Source organism: Oryza brachyantha, chromosome 10 (assembly GCF_000231095.2).
Source record: "Oryza brachyantha chromosome 10, ObraRS2, whole genome shotgun sequence".
Lineage (NCBI taxonomy): Eukaryota > Viridiplantae > Streptophyta > Magnoliopsida > Poales > Poaceae > Oryza > Oryza brachyantha.
This window is the reverse complement of record NC_023172.2, coordinates 3,236,711-3,260,967: the sequence shown is the minus strand read 5'-3', so window position 1 is coordinate 3,260,967 and position 24,257 is coordinate 3,236,711. Positions and strand designations below refer to the sequence as shown.

General features: G+C 40.0%; 1 protein-coding gene across 1 annotated transcript; it reads right to left on the bottom strand.

Moving 5' to 3' along the window:
* Positions 1 to 2,772: 2,772 nt before the first annotated feature.
* LOC121055542 (cysteine-rich receptor-like protein kinase 8) lies at positions 2,773 to 6,247 on the bottom strand. Its single transcript, XM_040528240.1, has 5 exons — positions 5,788 to 6,247; positions 4,717 to 5,091; positions 4,114 to 4,221; positions 3,601 to 3,973; positions 2,773 to 3,403 (listed from the first exon to the last, which is right to left on the bottom strand). The coding sequence occupies exons 1-5, from the start codon at positions 6,245 to 6,247 to the stop codon at positions 2,773 to 2,775; spliced, it is 1,947 nt and encodes a 648-aa protein (XP_040384174.1).
* Between the last annotated feature and the right edge of the window lie 18,010 nt (positions 6,248 to 24,257).

Below are 24,257 nucleotides of genomic sequence, written 5' to 3'. Positions count from 1 at the left end.
AGCGTACACACGCACAAATGATTCTCTGGTTCTCAGCCCAGCATGCCATGCGTTGGCCCAGTAAAGAACGTAAATGAATAATCCACTTCTCACATATACTCTTTCTTAGAAACATTAAGTACCCTTCCAATCAAGTATTCATGTTGATTACTTGGTTAGTACCTCAATGGTCCACTCGAGCCTGGGCATACACACTTCTATCATATTCTTTTGTTTACCATATCCTTCTGTCTACGAATGAGGATTTGTTTTGGCTAACATGAAATCTAACGATTGTGCGCGCACTCAATAGATTTAACTAGAGATGCATTGATTAACCATCCGATCTAACATGTAGATTTACGATCTACACACTACACATGGCCATACTCTACTGTAAGTATACTACTAGTCGATCAAGTAAATTGAAATCACATATACTTCAAATACAATTTTCTCTTAGACTACTCATCAAATCTACAATCCGATTACACTGTTGTGTTCGTAACAATTAAATCTTTATAACAAGATCTCACATAATTATATTTTGATAAAAAAATACAAATTACTTTTATAATATATCTAAATTACTTTTAGATTTCATCAAGTTGTTTTGGACATATAAAAATAAATTTAATATAACTTAAACGTAATTTACATATATTATACAAGTAAAACAAAACTAAAATAGAGTAACTTTTTATGACATTAGAAGTAAATCCCGCACTCGATAGACTTAACTAGAGACGCAATGGAGACGCATTGATCAATCATCCGATCCCACACGTAGCTGTCCGATCCACACATGACCTTACACAATTAAAAATATAGTGCTAGTCCATAAGCAAATTGGAACTGCAAATGCTTCAAATACAATTTCCTCTTAAACTACTTATCCGATCACACATGATTATATTTTGATGAAAAACTACAAATTAATTTTGTAATATATCCAAATTACTTTCAGATTTCATCAAGTTACATTTAGACATATAAAAATAAATTTAATATAACATAAAAGTAATTTACATATATTGTAGAAGTAACTTAAAATAAAAAGAAAGCAACATGTCATGACATTAGAAGTAAATCCGTTGTGGGGTAACTATGAGATGTTGATTAAATCTAATTTTTAGGTAGCCTTATGTTTTTACCCCTACAATAGATTTCTTAGAATATTGTAACAAGTTATTTTACTTTTGTTTTAAGTTACTTCTACAATATATGTACATTGCTTTCAAGCTTTATTAAATTTACTTTTATAACAAAGAAGTAATTTAATGAAATATAAAAGTAATTTGGATATAATATAAAAGTAATTTGTATTTTTTCATAAAAACATAATCATGTGAGATCTTGTTATAAAGATTTAATTGTTACAAACGCAATGGTGTAATCGGATCATAAATTAGATGGGTAATTTAAGAGAATTTTCCATAAGAGAAAAAATACATGCACGTTTGGGTGTACTAGTAGCAACTAGCGCCGTTCTGTTTTGGGTGGGTCCTGGTTTAGCACTAAATAGCTAGCGCGCGCGTCGTAGCCGCGTCCTTTGGCTAACTACGGATGGGATTGAAATATGTTAGTTTTTTTATGAATGATAATTTATTTGGGGCTAACTACGGATGAGATTGAAATATTTTTAGAAGGTAGGCTAGTCCAAAAAGTTTTACCAAGGCAACTCGTTCTTTGCAACACTTGACTATCAATATATATTATTATCTATTGCCAATTGTAAAACATGTTGCAATGCATGTGCTACAATGCGAATTATCCGTTGAAAACACACCTCACCTACTAATAAATGTTGCTAAGTTTATTTTTTTTACAACACATGGTTAATACATTGGTAAGCATGTATTGCTAGAGATGGGTTCTTGTTATAGTGATTCTAACCGAATATTTATAAATCTATGGGTCACGCATTTAATGGGTTGGTATAGGGTAATCGGATTCTAATCCAATATAGGCTCAATTCATTATGGATCCAAATAAGACTCTTATGGGCCTTAGAGGCCTAATTTTGGGTCCTATATATAGAGGAGGTTGGTTATGTTGCCAGGAAAACCCTAGCTATCATTCTCCCGAGCAAAAACTAGCTATACTTGAACGCTAGTATATCCGTGCACGACATTTCTTTACTGGATGTGTGCATACCAGTAGGGGCACCGCTAGATCGCGGTATTAATTGGCACAATTATACCATGAGATGTATGCGTGTGGAGTAAAAGGTCGAGTTAAAACGATCTACTACTTCCTCTACATCGATGTGCGTCAGATCACCGAAATTCCTTTGGATGCTTACACCTTCTTCCGCTGCACAACACACGGTGCCGTAACGATCCATAATCATTTGCTTGCATGGTTCTTTATTTACGTGGTAGATAATTTTGTTTTAAGCTATTGCCTATAATAACCTACATGTATCAGCCAATTATAGCCGACATGTATCACTTCAGCTACAAAGTCGAGAAGTCACCGAATATTATTAATGTATATATTCAATGCTTATTTTAACAGTACACAAACAAACAAATTAGTTGAGATAGATGTGGCTCTTCTTACATCCACTTGAAACTCAATTTAGTAAGGGCAAAGACAGTGACATCATAATGCGTACTGACAGCTTACTAGACACACAAATACAATACCAAATGATCTGATTAATAGTAATAACAACACCAAAACACCTTCCTACGTCGTTAACATGTCGGGCTGCATAATGGTAGTGCTTCTTCCATAGCCACATGCATGGAGTTCTGCATGCTAGTTGTTGTGACTAGTGCTGAGCTCTCACTTAACGAGCAGAGACACAGGCGACGATTCATAGCTGTTGGCAGCATGCCGGTCAGCTGCACCTGCAGGATATGGCTCTGGAACAGCGGTTCTTCCTTTCAGATAGTCCACCACTGTCGCCATGTCCGGCCGTTGTTTAGGCTCTGGAAGCACACATAGCAACCCAACCCGGATCACCCGTTCAATCTGCTCTGTATCAAACTCGCCTTTCAGCCTCTGATCTGCCATGTCGGCAACCGATTTTCTGTGACGGAACGACTCCTCCACCCACTCGACGAGGGTGTTTTTCTTGCTATGGCCATGCTGCAGCGTCGTTGGCTGCCGAGCAGTAACGATCTCAAGCATGACCAAACCGAAGCTGTAGACGTCTGAAGCTGTGCTCACGATCGATGTCCTGATGCATTCTGGGTCTAGGTAGCTCAGCGTGCCAGTGATGGTCGTCTGCCGACCTGGGGTTCCTTCGGCATGGTCGATTTGTTTCACCAGCCCAAAGTCGCAAAGTTTTGCACAGCTGAGCTTCTCGTCGAGCATCACGTTGCTTGGCTTGATATCCCGGTGGAGGACACATTCATTGCGAGCCGTGTGTAGGTACAGAAGACCATTTGCCATGTCGAGGATTATATTGTACCTGCGGTCATGCAGCAGAAATGTTAGACCATAATTGAATAGTTCGGATTTCCTCATTAGTTTAAGTTTTTTTTTAATTGAAGAGTGTATACAAATCAAGTATTAGAGCTAGAGGTTCTTGAGTTCAAATAAAGGCCATGACGATCACAAGAGTTGATACTTCAGACAGAGCATGCATGAATGGGCTTAATTAATTACCTTTTCTTCCAATCTAGCACAACCTCCGTTTCTTCCCCCACGCGTTCTGGGGGTGGGGGGTAGAGGTGGTAATCAAGGCTGCGGTCCATCAGTTCGTAGACAAGCAGAGCGTTGTTACGGTCGTCGCACCAACCGATGAGGTCCACAATGTTGCGATGCTTAAGCTGGCTTACAATCGTTATCTCTGCCACAAACTCTTGCCATGCTGCCTCCGACATTCTCTGTATCCTCTTGACAGCGACATGAGTCTGGGAATGATCTGCTAGAACACCAAGGTATACAGCGCCAAAAGCACCCTGTCCTAGCTTCCGGTCATTTGAAAAGCCATTTGTTGCAGCGTAGAGTTCCTCCTGGGAGTATGATTTTGGACCAGCTGCTTGCAAACACGTGGATGCATTATGTCGTGCAAAAGTTTAATCTTTCTGCTTGTGATTTGTTTAGTGGAATGACTATATATAATTGCAACATAAATGCACTTTGTTCATTAATTGGAATGGTAAGATATGTACATACCGAGTGCAACCTTCTTGGTAGATTTATGCCTGACACAAAGCCAAACAACAACTGAAATGAGGACCACCAAAACGACGGCGGCAATAATGGATCCAATCATCACCGGCCCTGTTATGGAAAACAGTTGATTAAATGCCATCTTAGTCCGAGGTCAGGGACAATGACGTAGCTTGTGGGTGCGGCATGAATTATTGTTAAAAATTGATTGAAATTTAGCAGTAAAAGTGTCATCAGTATGTATGCTTTCTATTTTTTTTCCCTAAATGAAGTGCAAGATGAAATAAACAAAGAAATGAAAGCTAGGTCGAAATAAAGAAACAAGGAACTGCATATAATAAGAAGTTGACCTATGATTTATTTTACAGATTAGACTAGGCCGAAATGAAAAAATAATATATACTTAGAGTCATCAAGCTAGCAATTTTGCATGTCTAACTAATTTTTATCCTAAACGATAAATATTTTTGAACGAAGTGATCATTTCCAGTAAGCTGCAGCCATAGATAGATAGAGTTGTGCCTAGATTCATATAGAACTGTGCATATTTAACTACCAATCAGATAAGGTAGTAATAGACAGGTAGAGCAAATAGTGCGTACTGACCGTTGTTGTTCTTTGTAGAAATGACAGATCCAGGGCCAGGGGTGCCTGCAGTGCTTATGTTGAATGGCACCAACGTGAAGCTGGTGTTGACGTCGTACCTGACACGGCAACTGAAGCTCTTGCGCTCGCCGCGCGTCGTGATCTCGAACAGGTCCGACGCGTTGGTCGCCAGGGCGTCCAGGCAGCTCTTGCAAGCGTCCGGCGGCAGGTCCCACGTGCACTGCACCACGGCGAACGGCTCCGCCGTTTCGCTCGCGGCGAACCGCACCGGCGACCTCGCCGCCTGCCCGCTTAGGTAGAACAAGCCCTGCTTCAGCGTGCTGCTTACTGTACCCCTCGTCGACAAGACATCTCCTTTTGATCCGTAAACTATATCTGCGTGTATATGCGCATGCGGCGATTTTAATTAATTTACATTTATATATATATATATATATATATATATATATAAAATCACAATACGGATATTGTAGTTTTGTACATCTCGATTCTCAACATTTATGCGTAGCTGGTTATATACTCACTCCGGTTCTATAATAGTTATGCTTTGACGAAGGGTATGGTCTCCAATAAAAAATATTTTTACCCTAATATCTATTTTATTTATAAATATAAACAAATATATAATTTTTATGCTTAATTTTAAAGTATACATTTATAACCAAATTAAAAGTGTCATCAAAACAACAAATATTATGAAATCCAAGCAAATATATCTATTTTATACGTGGATTTTTGTAGGCCGTTGTAATAATAGATGTGACGGTGTGTACACCAACCAGTGCTTTAGAGACTACTCCCTCTGTTTCAAGTTAGAAGTTGTTTTGACTTTTATCAAAGTCAAATTACTTCAAGTTTAACGAAATTTATAGATAAATATGGTAACATATACAACAACAAATTTGTCTTGGGCTGTAAATACTACTATTTTTTTATAAACTTGGTTAGACTTGGAATGGTTTCACTTTGACCAAAGTCAAAATGACTTATAACTTGAGCTACAGCTAGCAAAGATTCCAATCCTTCTAATACTGAAAAAGATTTATGAAGATTGCTAGTTAATAAGTATACCAGTTTCGGCTGTGCCGAAGAAGTTACGGTCGGAGTAGCGGAGGAGGCACTGATCGAACATGGCGATGACTGACGTGCTGCCGGGGCAGCGCTTGACGACGCCGCCAGCGCTACTGCTGGCGGCAGTGAGGCAGTCCATGCAGTCGGCGCGGCTGAAGTCGGCGGCGCACATGGCGAGCCCGTACACGGTGCCGGCCGTGCCATTGCCGGCCGTGCCGTTGAAGAACCCGCCGTTCTTGGACACGGTCTGGTTTGGGAGTGCGAGCAGCAGCTGCCCAAGGTTGGCGGCGTAGGCGCTATCCTGCGTGTAGTTGCCGGCTGCCGAGGTGCAGTTCAGCGCTTGCAGCACGGGCGTGCCGGCAGCGTCGGCTACACGGCAGGATGCGGATGAACAGAGGAAGCCGAAGAGGAAAACACAAGAGAACGACCCTAGAGCACGGAAGAGTAATGTAGAAGACATGGCTGGCTAATTAGAAGCTAGCAGCTGGATGGTTTAGAGCTTCTCGTGGTCATTTTGCTAGGTTACGAATTGGCTTTATATAGACGCAATACTCTATATCGCCCAAGAGCAGCGATAGCTAGCTGCGAGGAGGTCTGTCCAGTACTTCACCGCTAACTACAATTTCATTAGTTGACCTCCATTTCCCAACCGTTAACCATTGACTTGACAAGAGTGTTAGCTCCAGTGGATTTTTTTTTCTCAAATAAGCTAGGAGAGGATTTTCCTCATCTATTATAAAAAATACATAAATAAAATAGTGCGGTTTAGTACGTAAACAGTGTCCCTGCATGTGACAGCTAGTGATTGTTGGCTTTTTAACTAAACGACATATTTACAAACGAAAAATAGTTTTTAAATAAATATGTTATATATGTGAGGACGTCCCAAAGCCTAGGTGGTGCGATGCTCCGAGACATGTCAGCGCGAAATATCTGGATGGATGGGGTCTCAAATTAAACCCAAATAATTACGGTAACCACCCAACCTCATCGCAGACCCCAACATATCTTGAAGAGGGCACTACAAAGGCTCTAAGCCATCGGATATGAAATAGAAGACATAACCATTGGAACAGCCACGCCAGTCATCTACGTCATACGCCCGTCAACCACTCGATGGTGGCAACCAAAAGCGTACCCCAGAGACTCGATCTCACAAAGGCATATTCCCCGATTATCTCAACCATTTCAAACCCATCCTCATGTGGGACTAGTCGCCCAGGAATGCAACATAGCCTCACATAAATCATCTCAAGCATGATATCCGAATCATAAGTGGTTCTAAGCATAACGCATAAATAGTCTTAATAAGTCCTAAGTAGTACTTGGCGACAAGCCATACATATTGGTTCATGCGGTAAGCGTGCTACCCAAAAGCCCATAGGCAAACCGGCTAGGGTAAATCCCTAGTTAGAACCATCCTGGAAATCACAAGCTGCATCAAACTCCTCATCCAAACAGTCAATACCTGCAGCAGGGTCTGAACCAAAAACAAGTAAAAGAAAGCAAGAAATCAGTACATTAATCAAATTAATGTACTGGCAAGTCGGTGACAACCCTAGCATGCTACATGTTGGCCGTATTCAAGGATAAGCTGTGTATAGGTTAATTTGCATAAATGCCAGTTTTAGTTCACAACATTTTCTCAACGGAATTTTTTTTAACAATAGTATAGAGTTAGTAAAACTTGTAATGTAAATGAATAAATAACATGCGTCTACCCCTCAAGGTAGATCATCACCACTTACCATCATATCATCACCATTCACCGAACTTTACCCAAGTTCACCAACAAAACATTCCAACCATTTTTCAAGTTCACAAAGAGTTTATCAAAATCATAAACTATACTCATTACACTTCACCATGCCGCTCATGACCGTGAGCACGGCTAATCGATTAGTTTTAGACTCTGCAGAGTTTGTACAACTTTTAAGCCCACATGATATGGATCGCTCTAGTTTGTCCGATACCCGTCGGTATCACCACACTCTACACATTGAGTGTGATCTAGAGGTCATAACAAAACCGTTACATTGTTTATTATCTAGCCTTGCACCAGCACGATGTGTGTTTTACCCACGCTACTAGCAAAGTAGCGCCACTAGGTAGCGGGCCCACGCTTTAACCTAGCGCTGTAAGGAACCCTACCCGGAATCCCTCACGAGGCACGGCACCGTTGTATTGGACAGACTGCCCGCTCAAATCATCACATACCACATGTCGTTAATCAATTTCAACAAATCACAATCCATAGGAAGTTCCGATAAGGTACCAAAACCCGGTAACTCATACTCTTCGGCCTACCAAGATGCAAGGCTAAACTCTAAACAACTTAATAGTTTAAGGCCAGCCCATACTTAACACATGTGGTTTGTACTGTTTTCATTAGTTGGTGACATAGAGTGAGGTCCTTAATCGACCCGGGCGAACGCTCCTCCTATCGGTGCACATCTACTACCATATGTACACCACTCGCCGCCCAAGTCTAAAAACAAGTTTCCTCCATTTTCTATTCACAATACTCACACATTTAAAATTCTGTCCAGCAGCATCAAAATAACCTTTTTCACATATAACATTTATCAAAATGAGTAATTTGTAAGGCGGTAACCGAATATATAAGCATATAGCGGCAATATAAGCATAGCATAATCCCAAATAACACAATAATTGTATCCAAGAGCACCCTATGGTTACAACCAGCAAGGATTCAATATTTCAAGGTAGGTTATGCAGCAATTTGGTCATATCTACCATTCCCATATTTATAAAATTTCTTTTTCTAAAATTAATACTAGCTAACGTATGCATGTTTGCAATAGAATCATTTAGCCCATTAAAACATAGGATCAAAGTGGTCAAAGGAGGGGCTGACTTGCCTTCGTCCGCAAACACCTGAACCTGGTCTTCAACAAACTCACCCTCTTCTTCTTCGACGTATTCTTCCTCTATTCAAAATACGCGTATACGATAAATACAAAAATACATAAAAACCAAAAATGCATGAAAATGCATGAGACTTATGCCGTGAGTGTGTGCTGGTCTCAGGTGGCCTCTAGTGAAGAAATTTTTATTTTATCACTTTGTTTTACAGAGATATGCATTTAATAATTAAAAAGGTTTAAAAAGGGCTAAGTTTTATTAAGCAACATTTTTGTACAGAAGTGAAGAAAATTACTTTTACAAAGTTATAGAGCATGATTTTAGAAAATTAACAGAAGTGGTTTCACAATTTTTAGAGCTATTTTCAATTTGTTATGGATTTAACAAGCTCTAGGAGACATTTAGGGCAAAACAAAACTAAAGGAAAAGTTTGTAAAAAAAGTACCAAGTTTTATATTTTTCTAAAATAGTTCACAGTTCCACGGATCTAACAAAACTGGTTTCACAATTTTCAGAGTTAAAATGAATTTTCTACAAAATTTTGAAGTTCTGCTCATTCTCAGCTTAAAAAAAATAGAAATCAGTTTTCAAAATTAAATTTCAGCCGGGCCCACATGTCAGTGAATGGCGTTTTCTGAAGTGAGGGGCGTTTTGCAGAAAGGCCCTCGTAAGATAGGAAATCAACCCGCACTCCCTTGCTACAGTAATATGTGTCTAGGTAGTTTTCGGATAGGACCCTAGCTTTAGTCGAATTCTCCGAAGGAGGTCCCTCGTCGGCTCAAACAAGGGGCAGCCATGGGTGAGTTGGATTTTCAGCTCGCCGGCGACGATAGGTGGCCTGAATCGATTTGAGCGCAAAAGAGAAAATGTAGAGGGAGTCCTTGCGCATCTGTGAGTGGTGGTGGTGAGGGAAATGGTGGTCCGTAGCCCATGGAACACGAGCAACAACAGTGGTATGTCTTGGTATGGCCATGCATGTGCTTGTAGTGGCTTGGTTAGTGCATGCAAGGGCTCGGTTAGTGCAAAATAGTTAGTGCCAGAGATGTCTCAAGGTACTAGGGTGCTCACCAAGCGAAGAAACGGATGAAACGATGTCCACGGGAGCGGTGAAGACGTTGGCCGGCGGCGAGGTCGGTGACGCCCACCACGTGTTCGATAGATTGCTTCTTGGGCAAAAGAGGCACGGATGAGCTCGGCGTGATGTTTCGTCTGAGCACAAGGGTAAAATGGGTTTACTGAGGGATGCTAAGAAGGATGACGCGGACGGTTTCTCGTGAGACTCACCTAGGAGAGATTAATGGCGACGTGGGCTCGCCGGCGCCGACATGGGCGCTCGCGTTCCGGCCATCCCAAGTGGTTTCCTTCCCGGAGTTCGCTTGGAACGTGAAGAGGCGAGGTAGGAGAGCCTGCTGGCGCGAGGGCTGGTTTAAAGGTGGAGTTTGGACGCGGTGCCCGTGAGCTCGGTCCATGGCCTAAGCTCTGTCCCTGCGTTCTCGAGCCGTGCGACGATGGAACAGGGCGGCTGGGCGCGTCAGGACGTGTGCAGCGTGCCGTGGAAGAGTAGTGGAGGAGGAGATTTGGTCTAGGCGCGGTGATTTGGTCGGAACGGCCTCGTCTACCTTCAATGGAGTCGTACACGGGTGGTGAGTGGCGCGAGGTGGACGATGGGTATGGAGACACGGTGTCTAGACCCATCAGCAGCGTCGGCTAACATCTTAGCTTCGTGGAGAAGGCCCGACATGGCATGGTGGGAAGCTAGGGGTGCTGTTTTCTCCACTCCAAGGAAGACGCCCGTCAGGTGTTCGACGAAATGCTTACAAAGACTGAGAGAGGGAGAGAAGGTGGCTGGTGCTATGATGGGATTTCTTGGGCTTCCATTGGCCATGGGGGGCGGTGGAGGCTGTGAGGAGAGAGTGGGAGGCTGCCATGTGGGTCCTAGGGGTGTGGAGCCCACTTGTCATTGAAAGAAATTTGAAATCTGGCTTGGAGGCTAAGTCAAGTAGAGTTGGCTGCAAAGGATTTTTGGAGGATGAGAAGAAATGCTTAGATAGCGATCTAGCGTGTGCCACTCCTCTTGGTGTTAGAAGAAAGTTAGTAGAAGACTTTGGCTGAAACAAAACTTTTAAAAGAGGTTTTTAAATAAATTTTTCGAAGAGAGCAAGTTTGAATCTACTAACAGTTTTTCAGGTTTTTGGAGAGATTAAAATAAATCAAAGAGTTATCAAACCTTAACTAAAAATTATGAAAATTTGTGGGTTGGTTTCTGACATATCAAGGTATTTTTCAGAATTTTTGCAGAATTTTTGGATGCACATAAATACCAAATTAATTATTTTTGTGACTCTAGGTCTATTATTGCATGTGATGATGAGATGATTAAGATCCAAAAACAATTAAAATCACTCCCAACCACATGATGCATTTAAGTTAAATTTAGTTCTCGGGTTTATGGCTTGGGTATGTTACAATATACATGTTCAACTTCAAGACGAGGTGGCCAGACTGAAGAAAGAGAACGCAAGACTGTAGGGACGTCCAGAGCCCGAGGTGCTTGTATCCGTGTGACCCCATAGAAGTCGACCATCGCTCCCGTTCATGTCCAAGAGATCTACAGGAACCCGTCGCCTTTGCCTCTGTCTCAAACGTTACGCCCCAGAGGACATGCACATCAACGCTGAAAAGCAGAAGATGTTCTTAGCTGGCTGGGATGATGAGTTGACCAACCAGCTTATCTCCAGCGACTACGTGGACTTTGAGAAACTGGTACACAAATCTATCAGTCAAGAAGACTAGCGCAACAAGATGGACCACAAAAAGAAGGCGACACAGTTCAGAGCTCGCTAGGAAAATAACCAGAAACCTCGTTTCCACACTGGACAACAGTATGGACCCTGATTGTTCACTAGCACCGTCCCAACAACCCGAGAAAATTTCAACAATGGTGGCAACAACAATAGTGGTGGACAACCTCAACGTCCACCAGCTCCGCGTCTGCCAAGGACGCAAACTGCACGCCCTCAAATAGCACCAGCACCTTGAAACCAAGCTGCTCTAGCCAAGAAAAACTTCGGGGGAAAGCCAGGAGTTTGTTTCAACTGCAACAAGCCCGACCACTTCACCGACAAGTGTCCGAAGCCAAGACGCAACGGTCTAAGGTTCGTGCAAGCCGGCGTCAACGATGCATCAACTAAGGAGGCACAAGCAGCACCTGAGGTGGTATTGGGTACATTTCATGTGAACTCAATACCTACTACAGTGCTATTTGATTCTAGTGCTACGCAGTCTTTTATTTCCAAGAAATTTGTGGGGAATTATGGGTTAAGAAAAGAGGAATTAAAGAACCCAATGTGGGTTTATACCCTAGGAAATATTGTGACTTCTATGAGCTATAGTACCTCATTGCCTATAGAAATCCAAAGATCACACTTTCTAGCCAATTTTATCCTTCTCGAATCTACAAACCTAGATGTCATTTTGGGAATGGACTGGCTAACAAAGTATAAAGGAGTTAGTTACCAAGTGGACCCCACTACAAACGGTTTCTGAGATCAGAAGTTTCTTAGGACTTGCAGGTATTACCGTCGGTTCATTGAGAACTTCTCCAAGATTGCCAAACTGATGAAACAACTGTTGAAGAAATAGGATAAATTCAAATGGACCTTCGAGTGCAACAGAAGCTTTAAGGAACTCAAAGAGAAATTGGTATTGAAGCGGTCTTAATTTTGCGGGATCAGACAAAAGATTTCCAGGTGTACTATGACGCATCTAGGCTTGCACTAGGTTGTGTGTTAATACAAGAATGAAGAGTGTCCACTTATGCTTCTCATCAGTTGTGATCTCATGAGATTAACTGTCCTACTCATGATTTGGAGTTAGCACCAGTGGTTCATGCCCAAAAATATGGTGGCATTACCTAATCAACAATCGACGTGAGATCCACACGAAACACAAAAGTCTGAAGTATATCTTGACGCAACAGGATTTGAATCTTCAAGAACGAATATGGTTGGAGTTCACCAAATATTATGATTTGAGCATCGATTATCATCCGAGCAAGGCCAATGTTGTAGCAGATGCTATTGCAACACTTCTCTAGGCGCGAGAATTTGTGAACAGTTGCAATTGGAGTTTGAATGACTAAATCTAGGTTTAGTCAAGGAAGGGTATGTAGCTGCCCTAGAGGCACAGCCCATGCTTGTGGATCAGGTTCGTCAAGCACAAGCTAAAGACCCAGAAATAGCCGAACTCAAGAAAAATATGAGGGTCGGTAAATCTCGTGGATTCAACAAAGATGAACATGGGACCATTTGGATGGGGGGAAGATTGTGTATGCAAGAAAATAAGGAGTTGAAAGAGCTGATACTCCGAGAAGCCCATCAAACTCAGTACTCCATTCACCCCGGAAGCACTAAGATATATCAAGACCTCAAAGAAAAGTTTTGGTGGGTCAGCATAAGAAGAGAGATAGTAGAATTTGTTGCCTTTTGTGATGTTTTTCAACGAGTGAAGGCAGAGCATCAGAGATCAATTGGATTGCTTCAACATCTCAAGATTCTGGAATATAAATTGGAAGAAGTCGGAATGGATTTCATTACTGGATTGCCTCGAACGTTTGCAGGACATGACTCCGTTTGGTGATCGTGGATCGCCTAACCAAAGTGGTACATTTTATACTAGTACACACCACTTATTTCACAAAGAAACTCATAGAGATTTATGTGGCAAGAATCGGGTGTTTGGATGGATGTCACACCCTAAGTTTCTATCCGCCTAAATCATTAAAGAAATTGTTAAATAATAATGGCTTAATTAACTCAGGAAAAATCCATCAAAAGAACTAATTTAATTAAATTTAAGTTCATCGGAATATTTCAGAATATCTCAGGAACAAGGAAAATCATTAACTGGATTTAAATTTAAATTGCAGAGTACAAAATTATGCTTAAAAAAATTAATTCAGAATTCAGCAAAATTGAGGTTTTCCTCTGCAGATTCACTGTGATTAGTCGAACCGAACCATTAATAACTTGATTAATCTGGTACTGGTTTGGGACTACTGCAATAGGTGTAACGTTAAGTAGTGGTTGGCCTGTTGCAACGTGGTGCAAAATTGGACAGTTATGTTGGTACTTTAAAAGTATTAATTTACTTATTTATTTATGCTATTCCATTTAAATCTTTGTTATTTATTAAATGTTGCTTTATACAATTCACCCTAGCCAATTCCTCGTGATCCATCGCATCATTTATTATTCCTATTCCATGCTGCTTGTTAAGTACGGTGGTTTGTACTCAGCCTTGTATAATTTCTCCCTTCAGAGTTAGAGGTCGAATCCGATGAAGGTTACTCTCAGGAGTAAGCTGTCCACCGTCAAGCCGTTGCCTGTGGACTGGAGTTGTGCTATGCTGGAGCTAGTCTGCGTTATCTTTCCGTTGCATTTTCGTAAGATTAACTGTTCTATTTTTATTTGTTTTTAAGAACGATGGTTATGTAATCAATATTGTCTATTTGTGTACCCTCGCTAGTCCTGAACAGGGGTTTTAATATACATTAAAGTTCAGAAATTCATGTGAGGAATTTCTAGGCGTGACAATGGAGTACCTAAGAAGATTGCACCTGATCGTAGGAGTCAATTCACTTCAAAGTTTTGGTCAAACAGCACCGCTAATCATCCTCAAATAGATGGTCAGATAGAACATGTGAATCAGATTCTTGAGGATATGTTGCGAGCTCGTGCGCTCAATTTTGGTGGAACATGGGATAAAAGCTTACCCTAGGGTGAATTTTCATACGACAACAGTTATCAGACCAGTTTGCAAATGGCACCATTTGAAACATTGTATGGCCGGAAATGTCATACACCGCTCTTTTGGGAACAAACAGGAGAATGCCATGTGTTCAGAATAGAAGGTCTGAGTGAAGCCGAGGAGAAAGTGAGAATCATCCGTGACAGATTGAAAACTACTCAAACCTGGTAGAAGAGCTATGCTGACAACCACCGAAGTCATCCTAGATTCGAGACAGGGGATTATGTGTATCTTCCTGTTACACTACTATGAGGAGTTTATCGGTTTCAGACAAAAAGGAAGTTGGCATCATGCTTTGTGGGACCATACCGTGTGAAGGAGCGCAAGGGAGAAGTTGCCTATCAGTTAGAGCTCCCCACTAACATGGCCGGAATCCAAGACATGTTCCATGTGTCGTAATTGAATAAATGTTTGCGAGTCCTCAAAGAGAAAGTAGATTCAGTGCATCTTGACATCCAAGAAGATTTGACCTATGTGGAGACACCAGCTAGGATCTTGGAAACCAGCGAGCGGAAGACCAGAAACTGAGTTATCAGATTCTACCAAGTATAGTGGAGCCACCATTCAAAAGAAGAAGCCACTTGGAAAAAGGAAGATGAACTCAAGGCCGTTTATCCGCACCTTTTCACCAGCTCATTCGAATCTCGGGTACGAGATTTTATTTAAGGGGATAGGTTTGTTACACCCTGATTTTTGCCCTAAGCCTAAAAATCGTTCCCCTAAAATAAATTACAAGAAATCGTGTTGGTTTAGTCAAGAGTTAATAAACCAAAATAAATTATTTAATTAATTCATCCAAAGGCCATGAATGCGTGTTTTCATATTTCGTCGGATCGAATTCAAATAACTAGATCTACAGTTGAATTTAAAAAAAAAACAAGTTAAAAGTTCACCGACTGCTTCAAATCCCCACATTTTATTTTCTTTGTTTCCTGCCACACTAGCCCTCTGTGCATCCTGCTTCCTGCTGTGAGCCAGCCCCGTCGTCCACCTACCACAGGCCATCCCCTTGCCCTTCCCTAGCTCCAACACCACTCCCTCCTACTTCCAGGCATGTGCCAGCCCCACTGTCCTCCTGCTACATGCTACCCTGTGCCCTGCCCTAGCCCTATCGCCAACCCTCCTTCTCCCTGCCGTCGAGCCACCACCCCCTATGCCAGCCAGCCACCGGCCGCCGGCCAGCCGGCACACCAAAGCAACCGCCACCTCTTGCCTGAGCCAACCCTGCCCAACCCTGGCCGAGAGCATCCATCCTATACCCAATCTCGAGGTTCACATTACTTTTTCGTTGCAAATCCATCCAATTCCCTAGATCGTTTAATTGTTCGGTTTCCCTAGCTAGTTTAGTTAACGGGATATCAATCTACAGTACATAATTCCATTTTGTACACATAGATTGGTTTTACGTTAAAGTCGTTAAATTTCTCGGTTTAGCGAGTCATTAAATTTATATTAATGGGTCGTTAAATCATGTTGTTATTTCTGTCGTTAATCTTGTCGTTAATCCAGTCGCTAACCCTATCGTTGTTTCGGTCGTACGTTCATGACTCGCGTATCAATATTGATTCATCATCTGAATCCTTGATTCATGCACGTTTCTGTCCTGTCATGTGAATTCGTGTTTCGTTTCATGTTTTCCAACTTCCCCATTAACGAGTTCGTTGTACGAATCTTTGCTTCGTGCGTGAGTCGTTAATCAGTCCTCGGTCCAGTGAGTTCCCTTGTCCCTGGCCATTTCCCGGTTTTGTCTAGGTTGCTGTTAAAAGTTGTTAACATGTTTTCCTCTAGGCTAAGCAAGAAAACAACATAACTTCTAGAAATCACAACTAATTAATTCGAAGTCCGTTTAAACTCATTCAAATTGAAGGGATCAATGATTTTGTCAAGAATCACTAAAAATAGTTTCTTGTTTTGTTTTAGTAGTCTTATAGCCTTTTGTATTTAATTGTCTTGTATGTAGTGTAGATTCTAATTTTGTCGACAGGCCGCTTTACTTTGAAGCTGTCACTGAGGTTCCGCAAGGTCTAGAGGAAGGCAAGAGGCACTCTAACTTTTATCTATTTACCAAGCAATTACCTATTGATTAGCCATTGTATCCCAAATATTATTATTGTATACCTTGGGTAATTTGTCTAGAATTAGGCTTCGGTATTGCATAGCCAAGCTTAGTTCAACTAGCTCATGGGTTATCACTTAATTAATGTTAGACAATGATAGTTGATGATTACCATTAATTACCCTATGTGAGTTAATTGCAACTAAAATATTGCTTAATGGTGGGAAGTGGGTGCATGGTTTTGAGAGGTATGCCCATAGCAATTAAGGACCGATTATTGAGAAACCCTAGAAGTAATATATGTACTAACCACAAGCTAGAGTGCGCAACGGGGAAACTGGAAGGGTAGCTTTTCTCTGTCCGATCTATCCAGGAAACGGTGAGCGTGAAGGAACATGAATGAGTCCCGTGATGGCCTATGCTTTTTCCAGTTTTACCTAGGCACAAGAGGGGGTTGTCTGCCTTGGTGTAAAGGTGGAGGCAAAACTTAAAGTATGGTACGATTGAATAGGGCAAGTTATGTGAATGGTTTATTATGGTTTCCTTTCCGAAGTATCATGGCAATACGTCAGCACATGTTAACGTGTTGTGGGGCCATGTCTTGTGGGTAAAGTTGTATACCTCTTATCAGAGTAAAACTATTCGAACAGCCCTGCGCGTGGTTATTGAGCGAACTGCCAAATTTATCGCGATTAGTCCCATGTTTAATAATTCGGTTAATGTGGAACTGGTGTAGTTCAGTTGGTGGTTTATTGGCAGCAATGTGTTTTAATGTGGGACAGTGGATGATTTAAATATTTACTTTATTTCTTTATGCAGTCTATTTAAAACTACTATTTTGCTAAATAACTGTTGTTTTATGCAAACTAAATTTAGCCTATCCTTATACCCAATGCTTTTACTTATTTCCTCTCTCTTGAGTGTTACTTATTGAGTACGGTAGTATGTACTCCCGCTTGCTTAATTTACCCCTTTCAGAGTTAGAGTTTGAGTTCGACGGAGGCAGCCCTCAGGAGTAAGGTTCGTCCAATTGTCAAGGATGTCTGGGAAGTAAAGTCATCGTCTCGAGTTCAAGATTAGCTATTTTTGTTTTTCTTCTCCACTGCATTCGTTAGACTATTGTTTTTATATATTTTTAAGTTGTGGAACTGTGTATTCAACTTTGTCATAGTGTCTACTCGTGCTAATTCCTGAACCGAGATTTAATGCATACTATCGTGCGTGACATCACCCCTCCAACCATATCACTTCCAAGTTGACCATTTTATACAAAGCAATATGTGTAAGTGGACGGGTTGTTACAGTTTACTTTATTGAATCCAACAATTCTGGCAAATATGATTACACGGCTCTTCGAAATGTAGTTCACGCTCTGTGGGCAAACATAAAGTTAACAATGAAGACCTCAATTACAAAATGGACTTCAATTAACGCCAGGAACAGTTTGATGATAGGTTCAGTTTCCATGGGTGCTATAGCATGTCAATTGTGATGCACTAGGTCTATGGTGTGAAACCTAATGTTTGATACCAGGAGCGAATATCTGTTCTAATTTACTTTAATATCTGTAGTAAGAAACTTACTACATAATCTACATTGAACTTGGGCAGATAAGAGGACATATAGTTAGGTTCATTGTCCAATAAATAATTCCGAGTGAAGGAATGTTCCACTGTAGTTCATCAAAGGATTTACAAATATCGCAAACAATGTTGTTGATTTCGCTGCGACTAATTCATTGACAAATGTACTGTATGAGTAGAACATGTGAATTTTACGGATGGCTGAATATGTTCTAGGGATAAAATGAGGTCTGGTTATATCAATAACACAATTTTACCAATTCTTCAGAAAGTACCGGAAGGTACCATATTTTCTATTGTAAATTTTGGTAACTCTATATTGACGTCAAAAGCTGATTTGACGACGTGTCACACATGAAAATTTGGAAGTCCTTGTAAGATCGCTTCAGTGCAAGACCTAAATTCTTAGAAAACATGGACGTGTCAGTCATTTTGATTCTGTAACTCACAAGATATAAACAAACATGGATAAACTATTAAACCCAAAAATTCTATCGGCTAGATAGCCAATATCGCCTTAGAACCCTAACCGATGGAATAAATCAGTTGGCTTTATAGGAATTTCACGATATATAAGTTTAAAATATCTTATTGGCTGAATTATAAGTATAATAATTACCAAACAAATCAATCAACTAATTACTCCTGAAAGATTTGACTCAACCGAGGTAGTTTCAACATTAACCTGCTGATTGGCTTGATCGAGTAATTATCGCACATGTAGTCAGCGGCCGATAGAGTCCGATGTAAATTAAGTACCATAAAACTGGATTAGTAGACTAATCATCAGTGTATAACAATGTCAAGCAATCACATGCATACTCACGCTAAATCACATACTAGACCAAGGCAGTTCAGGTTTAAGCATGACCAAACATGAAATTAATATAAAATTACATATTAATGACAATTAACTAAACCAGTGTAATTTATTAACTTACTTGCTAAACTTAGGAGATCAAACTAGCTTCTGAAACTATATTAGGCCAGATAAACATAGATCGGACCAAACCGAGGCAGTATGCGATTTGAACCAATATAATGACAGAAAACATGATGATCTACAAGTTTAATAAATAAACCTATAGATTACTCAAGATAATGTAGGCTAGAACTCCCGTAAAAGGTACATGCAAGCACTTAATCTAATCTATAGACATAGATTCAGTAAACGAGATTGATCGGACTAAATCAAAACAGAATCATATAAACCAAACCAGTACCGACAAATCAGACAAAACGCAACTATAAACCTTGATCGAGGATAAACTACTACGCTAAGCTAGAACATAGATCGAAACAATTCGGTTATATCTTCCCGCTTTTTGCTCTAATGGCTAAATTCAAATTTTGTTGTTAACACTCTAGTCAGTTTGTACTTCGCGGGAACAAAATTATAAGAGTAAATTTTGGTACCTAGATATATATTTTTTTAGAGATGGTAAAATTACCCATATTGACAAATGCCAGAGGACATGGTTAGCCACTTCCTCAATATACATACCACTGACGTGTAAATAAAAGCCATAACGGTGACACCTACCGGTGATAACTTTTGCGATCAACTCGCAAAAGAAGGTCAACTTCGGACGGTATCAACTATGGTTGCGATGAGTGGTAATAATACAGAGCGCGTTGGTCATAGTTATTTCTACGTCTGAGAGGTGTTTGCCAAGTGCTCGTCAGATGTATATCTACCTTTCACGGATCATTACCAATCAAAGGTACATGTAGTTATCAGTGATCACTCACATGCAACAAAAGGTGAGACCCGTTTGAGGTCAGCCTCTAGGTCCGTTTCCATTGTAGTCAAGTGTTTTGAAAAATGAATTAAGAATCTAGATGTTAGAGATGTTGGGTTTGAAAGCTTTTTCAGATCCTCATAAATTGGCTAACAAGCAGCTGCTTCTCAGAATCTAAAACTCCGTCAAACAGACTCTTAGTCTCCCAAACATGGCCCTAGTGGGAAAATTATATAAAAACAATTGTGCTAAATGGTAAGCATATGACGATGCAATCGGTATTTTGCATAACTGCAACCTAAAGACAGAAATACTTTTGAGAGAGGGAGCATTAAAGCAAATGGGGACAGATCAATTAAGGCCTTGTTTAGTTTCAATTTTTTTTCAAAAATATCACATCAAATTTTTGGACACCTAAATAAAGTATTAAATATAGATAAACCAAAAAACTAATTGCACAGTTACGGAAGAAATCTTGAGACGAATCTTTTGAGCCTAATTAGAAAGTGATTAGCTATAAGTGCTACAGTAACCAACATGTGCTAATGACAGATTAATTAAGCTCAAAAAATTCATCTCGCGGTTTCCAGCCGAAATCTAAAATTTGTTTTATAATTAAACTACGTTTAATACTTCAAATATGTATCAAAAAACTTGATGTGATGTTTTTTAAAAAAAGAATTTCAATCTAAACACCACCTAATATCACGGATGCCGGTGACTTTGGTAGGTGTTGAGCGCTCAGTCAAACTAGTGAAGTAGAAACAATGATTAGTACATTTTGTGCTAGCAAAATTTCTAGGAAACAGGGGGTAATCTTTTTAGTAAGAGTACCGTACAGAGCGAGCATCAGTTCCGTTCTGGGTTGGCTCCTAACACTCTTCCAATAATTTAATAACACTCTTTTAATAATTTAATAGATAACACCATCGACTTTTTTAAATATCTGACCATTAATCTAATTTAGAAATTCTGTGCAAATACTGCTGTAGATACCAATTCTGCGCAGCACACTGATTGAATGCTGTAGCGGTACACTGTATCATATTTTTCGGCTGAAAACGTTACTGTAGTGACGACCGTGGGCTGTCAATTATCAAAATAGGTTAAAATTAACTGTGTGCAGTCCTTACGATTCAGCCATAACTGCACCTGTTCTTAATTCGTCGTGAGGGACTAGTAGCTGTGATAAGGAACCAAGACAGTGCAGATCTACGAAAATGCGGAGGCAGGGCACATTGGAGTTTACGCATGCTTAAAGCTTATTTATAGATAAAATAAATTATAACAAAACAAATAATTATTATGTAAAGAAATAAAATCGTACATAAATTTACTTAATGATAAAATAAATAATATTAAATATATAATTATTAAGTAATTTTTTCAATGAGACAAGTCAGAAAAAGATAAATTCTAAAGTTAACTGCTTCAAACATAAAAACTGGAGATAGTACTAACATAACTAAATATTCATTAAACATTTGTTTCTCTTCCACAGATTCACAAGGGGCCATCTTTTCCATTCAATGCATATCTGCACGATCCATATTGAAGGATTTGCCAAATAATTTGCTTTCAACCCAATATTTAAGAATCGGATTCTCTGTACGACTACACAACATTTTGGCTAGCCATGAGAAGAATCCTCAGATGCTCCCTCTGTCTCCCGAACAAGGTGCGGTCAAATTTGACAGTGTCCAAAACTGACTTTAACTTTAATTTCTTATATACTTTGTTGCAAGACAATTGTAACCATAGGAAAGTAAATTGAAAATATTAATTAAATCATATTGATTACATCAAATAAAATATAATTTATATTAAATAATTGTTCACAATTTGAAAAGTTGAATAAAAATGCATCTGCGCCTTATTCAGCGAGACAGAGCGAGTATGTGCCAAGAGTACAAGAAATTGATAAAGGGCATTATTATATATAAAACAATTCTCAAGTTTCATAGAAGTGTTAAAAAATGCACAATTCAAAAAAGAAACAACGCATGGGGCAGGTCGGTACCATGCTTACATGTTCCTTACAATTGTTACTGGCTCTCACAATATATTTTTTTTAGGGAAGCACTGTCAATAAACCCCTCATACAACACGTAGAGACTGTCGATGCTGTTTAGATCGAGAAAATTTTTCTCGTTAAATATTTAACCGGATGTTGGAAGGGGTTTTCGGACCTGAATAAAAAAACGGATGTTTAACCCATTTATTTTACTTTAGGTACAGTATACTGCTTAAACGAATAAAATAGATTGACTGGAAGCGAAGTCAACACTTGTATGCTCAAGTGGTTGATTGATTGAACTATGGTACTGTTTAGTTGGCAATTTTTTTGCTAAAGGGGTCACTCGAACGTTTGACCGGATGTTGGAAGGGGTTTTTGGACACGAATAAAAAGAATTCAGATTCCTACTGAAAACCGCGAGACGAATCTTTTGAGTCTAATTAATCCGTCATTAGCACATGTTAGTTACTGTAGCACTTATGGCTAATCATGTCCTAATTAGGCTTAAAAGATTCGTCTCACGATTTTCCCTGTAACTGTGTAATTAGTTTTAATGTTTATGTATATTTAATACTTTATTTAGATATCTAAAGATTAGATATGATATTTTTGGCAAAATTTTTTGGGACTAAACAAGGTCTATATAAAAGGAAGACCTTAGCGACCACAATTTTGGAGAACAGTTGTATGTCACTGTGTTTTTTAATAGTGCTGCAACTTCAATTACTGTTTAAAGCTGTTTGAACTGCAATGATAGGCTTGGACTACCGGCAAGTGATAATACTACAACCATGTCTATGGTAATGCTCAACTTTGCCAACCAATTCATGTAAACAATTATCTTGAGCAAATGGAACATAAAGTTTGGATCTATGCAATGCTGGATCTGGAATGATATATGTTTTGAAGATATTGATGCAACATTCCAAGATAATTAATTGTAGCATCGGGGTAGTGATTTCGATGACTCACCTCACTTTTCTTGACTAATTCTTTCAATGAGTTGGAGACGGCAAATCATCGGACTGAACGACCTGACCATCAAATCAAATACTCCGTAGTTTGAGAGATAGACCATGTATTTTGATGGGTTGGGACTAGGTCAAGCAATATGCAACATACAAAGACATCACCGTCAGAGACACTGTTCGCAGTAATTAAGTACCAAAATTGATGGTTAATTATCTCAAAACAATAAAGAAGTACTACCATTTATCACATGCATATTTAGAATACTATAGTTTGACTATTTCTCTTCTCTCTACTCTATACAGCAAAACCGTGTTTTGAGCAAAGCAAACTGTCATCGACCATGGGAAAAACTGTTCTAAAATGTTCCCTATGAACTTCTTTCTGTAAGATCATACTCATGATCTATATTTTGTGATGAACAATTGGCTTGTAAATTGATAGATTTAGTTGGTAAATAGTTATTGTGTTGGTGTGAGTGTGTGTGACTAATGCGGGTCAGGTTGCGATATCTGTGCCCAGAAACGGTTTGTTTGTCTCTGTGTGTGCAGGTGACTTAAGGTCAACTGTGGTCAATGTCTGGTAAGGACCATGACTAGGTTCAGGGAAGAACTGAGGTCTGGATGGTCGGGATGCGGACCATGACTAAGTTCAGGGAGGAACCGAGGTCTGGATGGTCGGAATGTCATGTGACATGGTTGGAGTAGAGTCGTGATTCTCGGAGGTCAATACCGGTCACCGGCGGTGGGATCGTGACTAAGCTCAGAGAGGAGCTGAGGTCCGGACGATCAAGGATGCCGGTTGACAGTGTTGAATACGAGATGGCACATGGTGGAGGAACAATGTGTGGGATGGAGTCGTAACGGGCTTCACATGTTGCATGTGTAAGCATCGGAAAAATCGTGAATTAAATCCGATCAAGATCGGATGAGAAAAAGCGAAAAGGAGTTGGTCGGGTACTGTAGCCATGCGGGTTACTGTAGCCGTGCGGGTTACTGTAGCAGAGTCGGACTACTGTAGCGACCGCGCACTGTTCATGTTCGGACACTGTAGCGCACGGGTACTGTAGCACCGAGGTTTGGTTTTGGATTCTAATTAGAGATAATTTTGGAGATGAGTCCTACTAGGATAAGGAGTCTGATTCCTAGTCAGAGATAGATTTTGTTGATATAAATAAGTACCGAGGGGTATGTCCTCGGTACGCTTTTTGGAGATTTAGAATTAGAAAATTAGAGTTGAATAGTTGTTGATTCTAGATCAACAATTTTGAGAGGAGTGCTGTTGTTGCACTTTGAAAATACTAGTTGAAGCAATAAAGTTGAGAGCATTCAATCTACAGATTCTGCTTTCATCTAACGGTATTTCTCTGGATCTCGACGATCTGATTGACGGCACAGGAGCAACGCGAT

What these genes read in the sequence shown, in the direction of transcription:
- LOC121055542 (XM_040528240.1), bottom strand. Translation starts at nt 6,247, where the DNA reads ATGTCTTCTACATTACTCTTCCGTGCTCTAGGGTCGTTCTCTTGTGTT. An exon ending in TTCTACAAAGAACAACAACG is followed by an intron (nt 4,222 to 4,716) that starts GTCAGTACGCAC and finishes TTTCCATAACAG; the next exon opens with GGCCGGTGATGATTGGATCC. An exon ending in GTGCTAGATTGGAAGAAAAG is followed by an intron (nt 3,404 to 3,600) that starts GTAATTAATTAA and finishes GCATGACCGCAG; the next exon opens with GTACAATATAATCCTCGACA.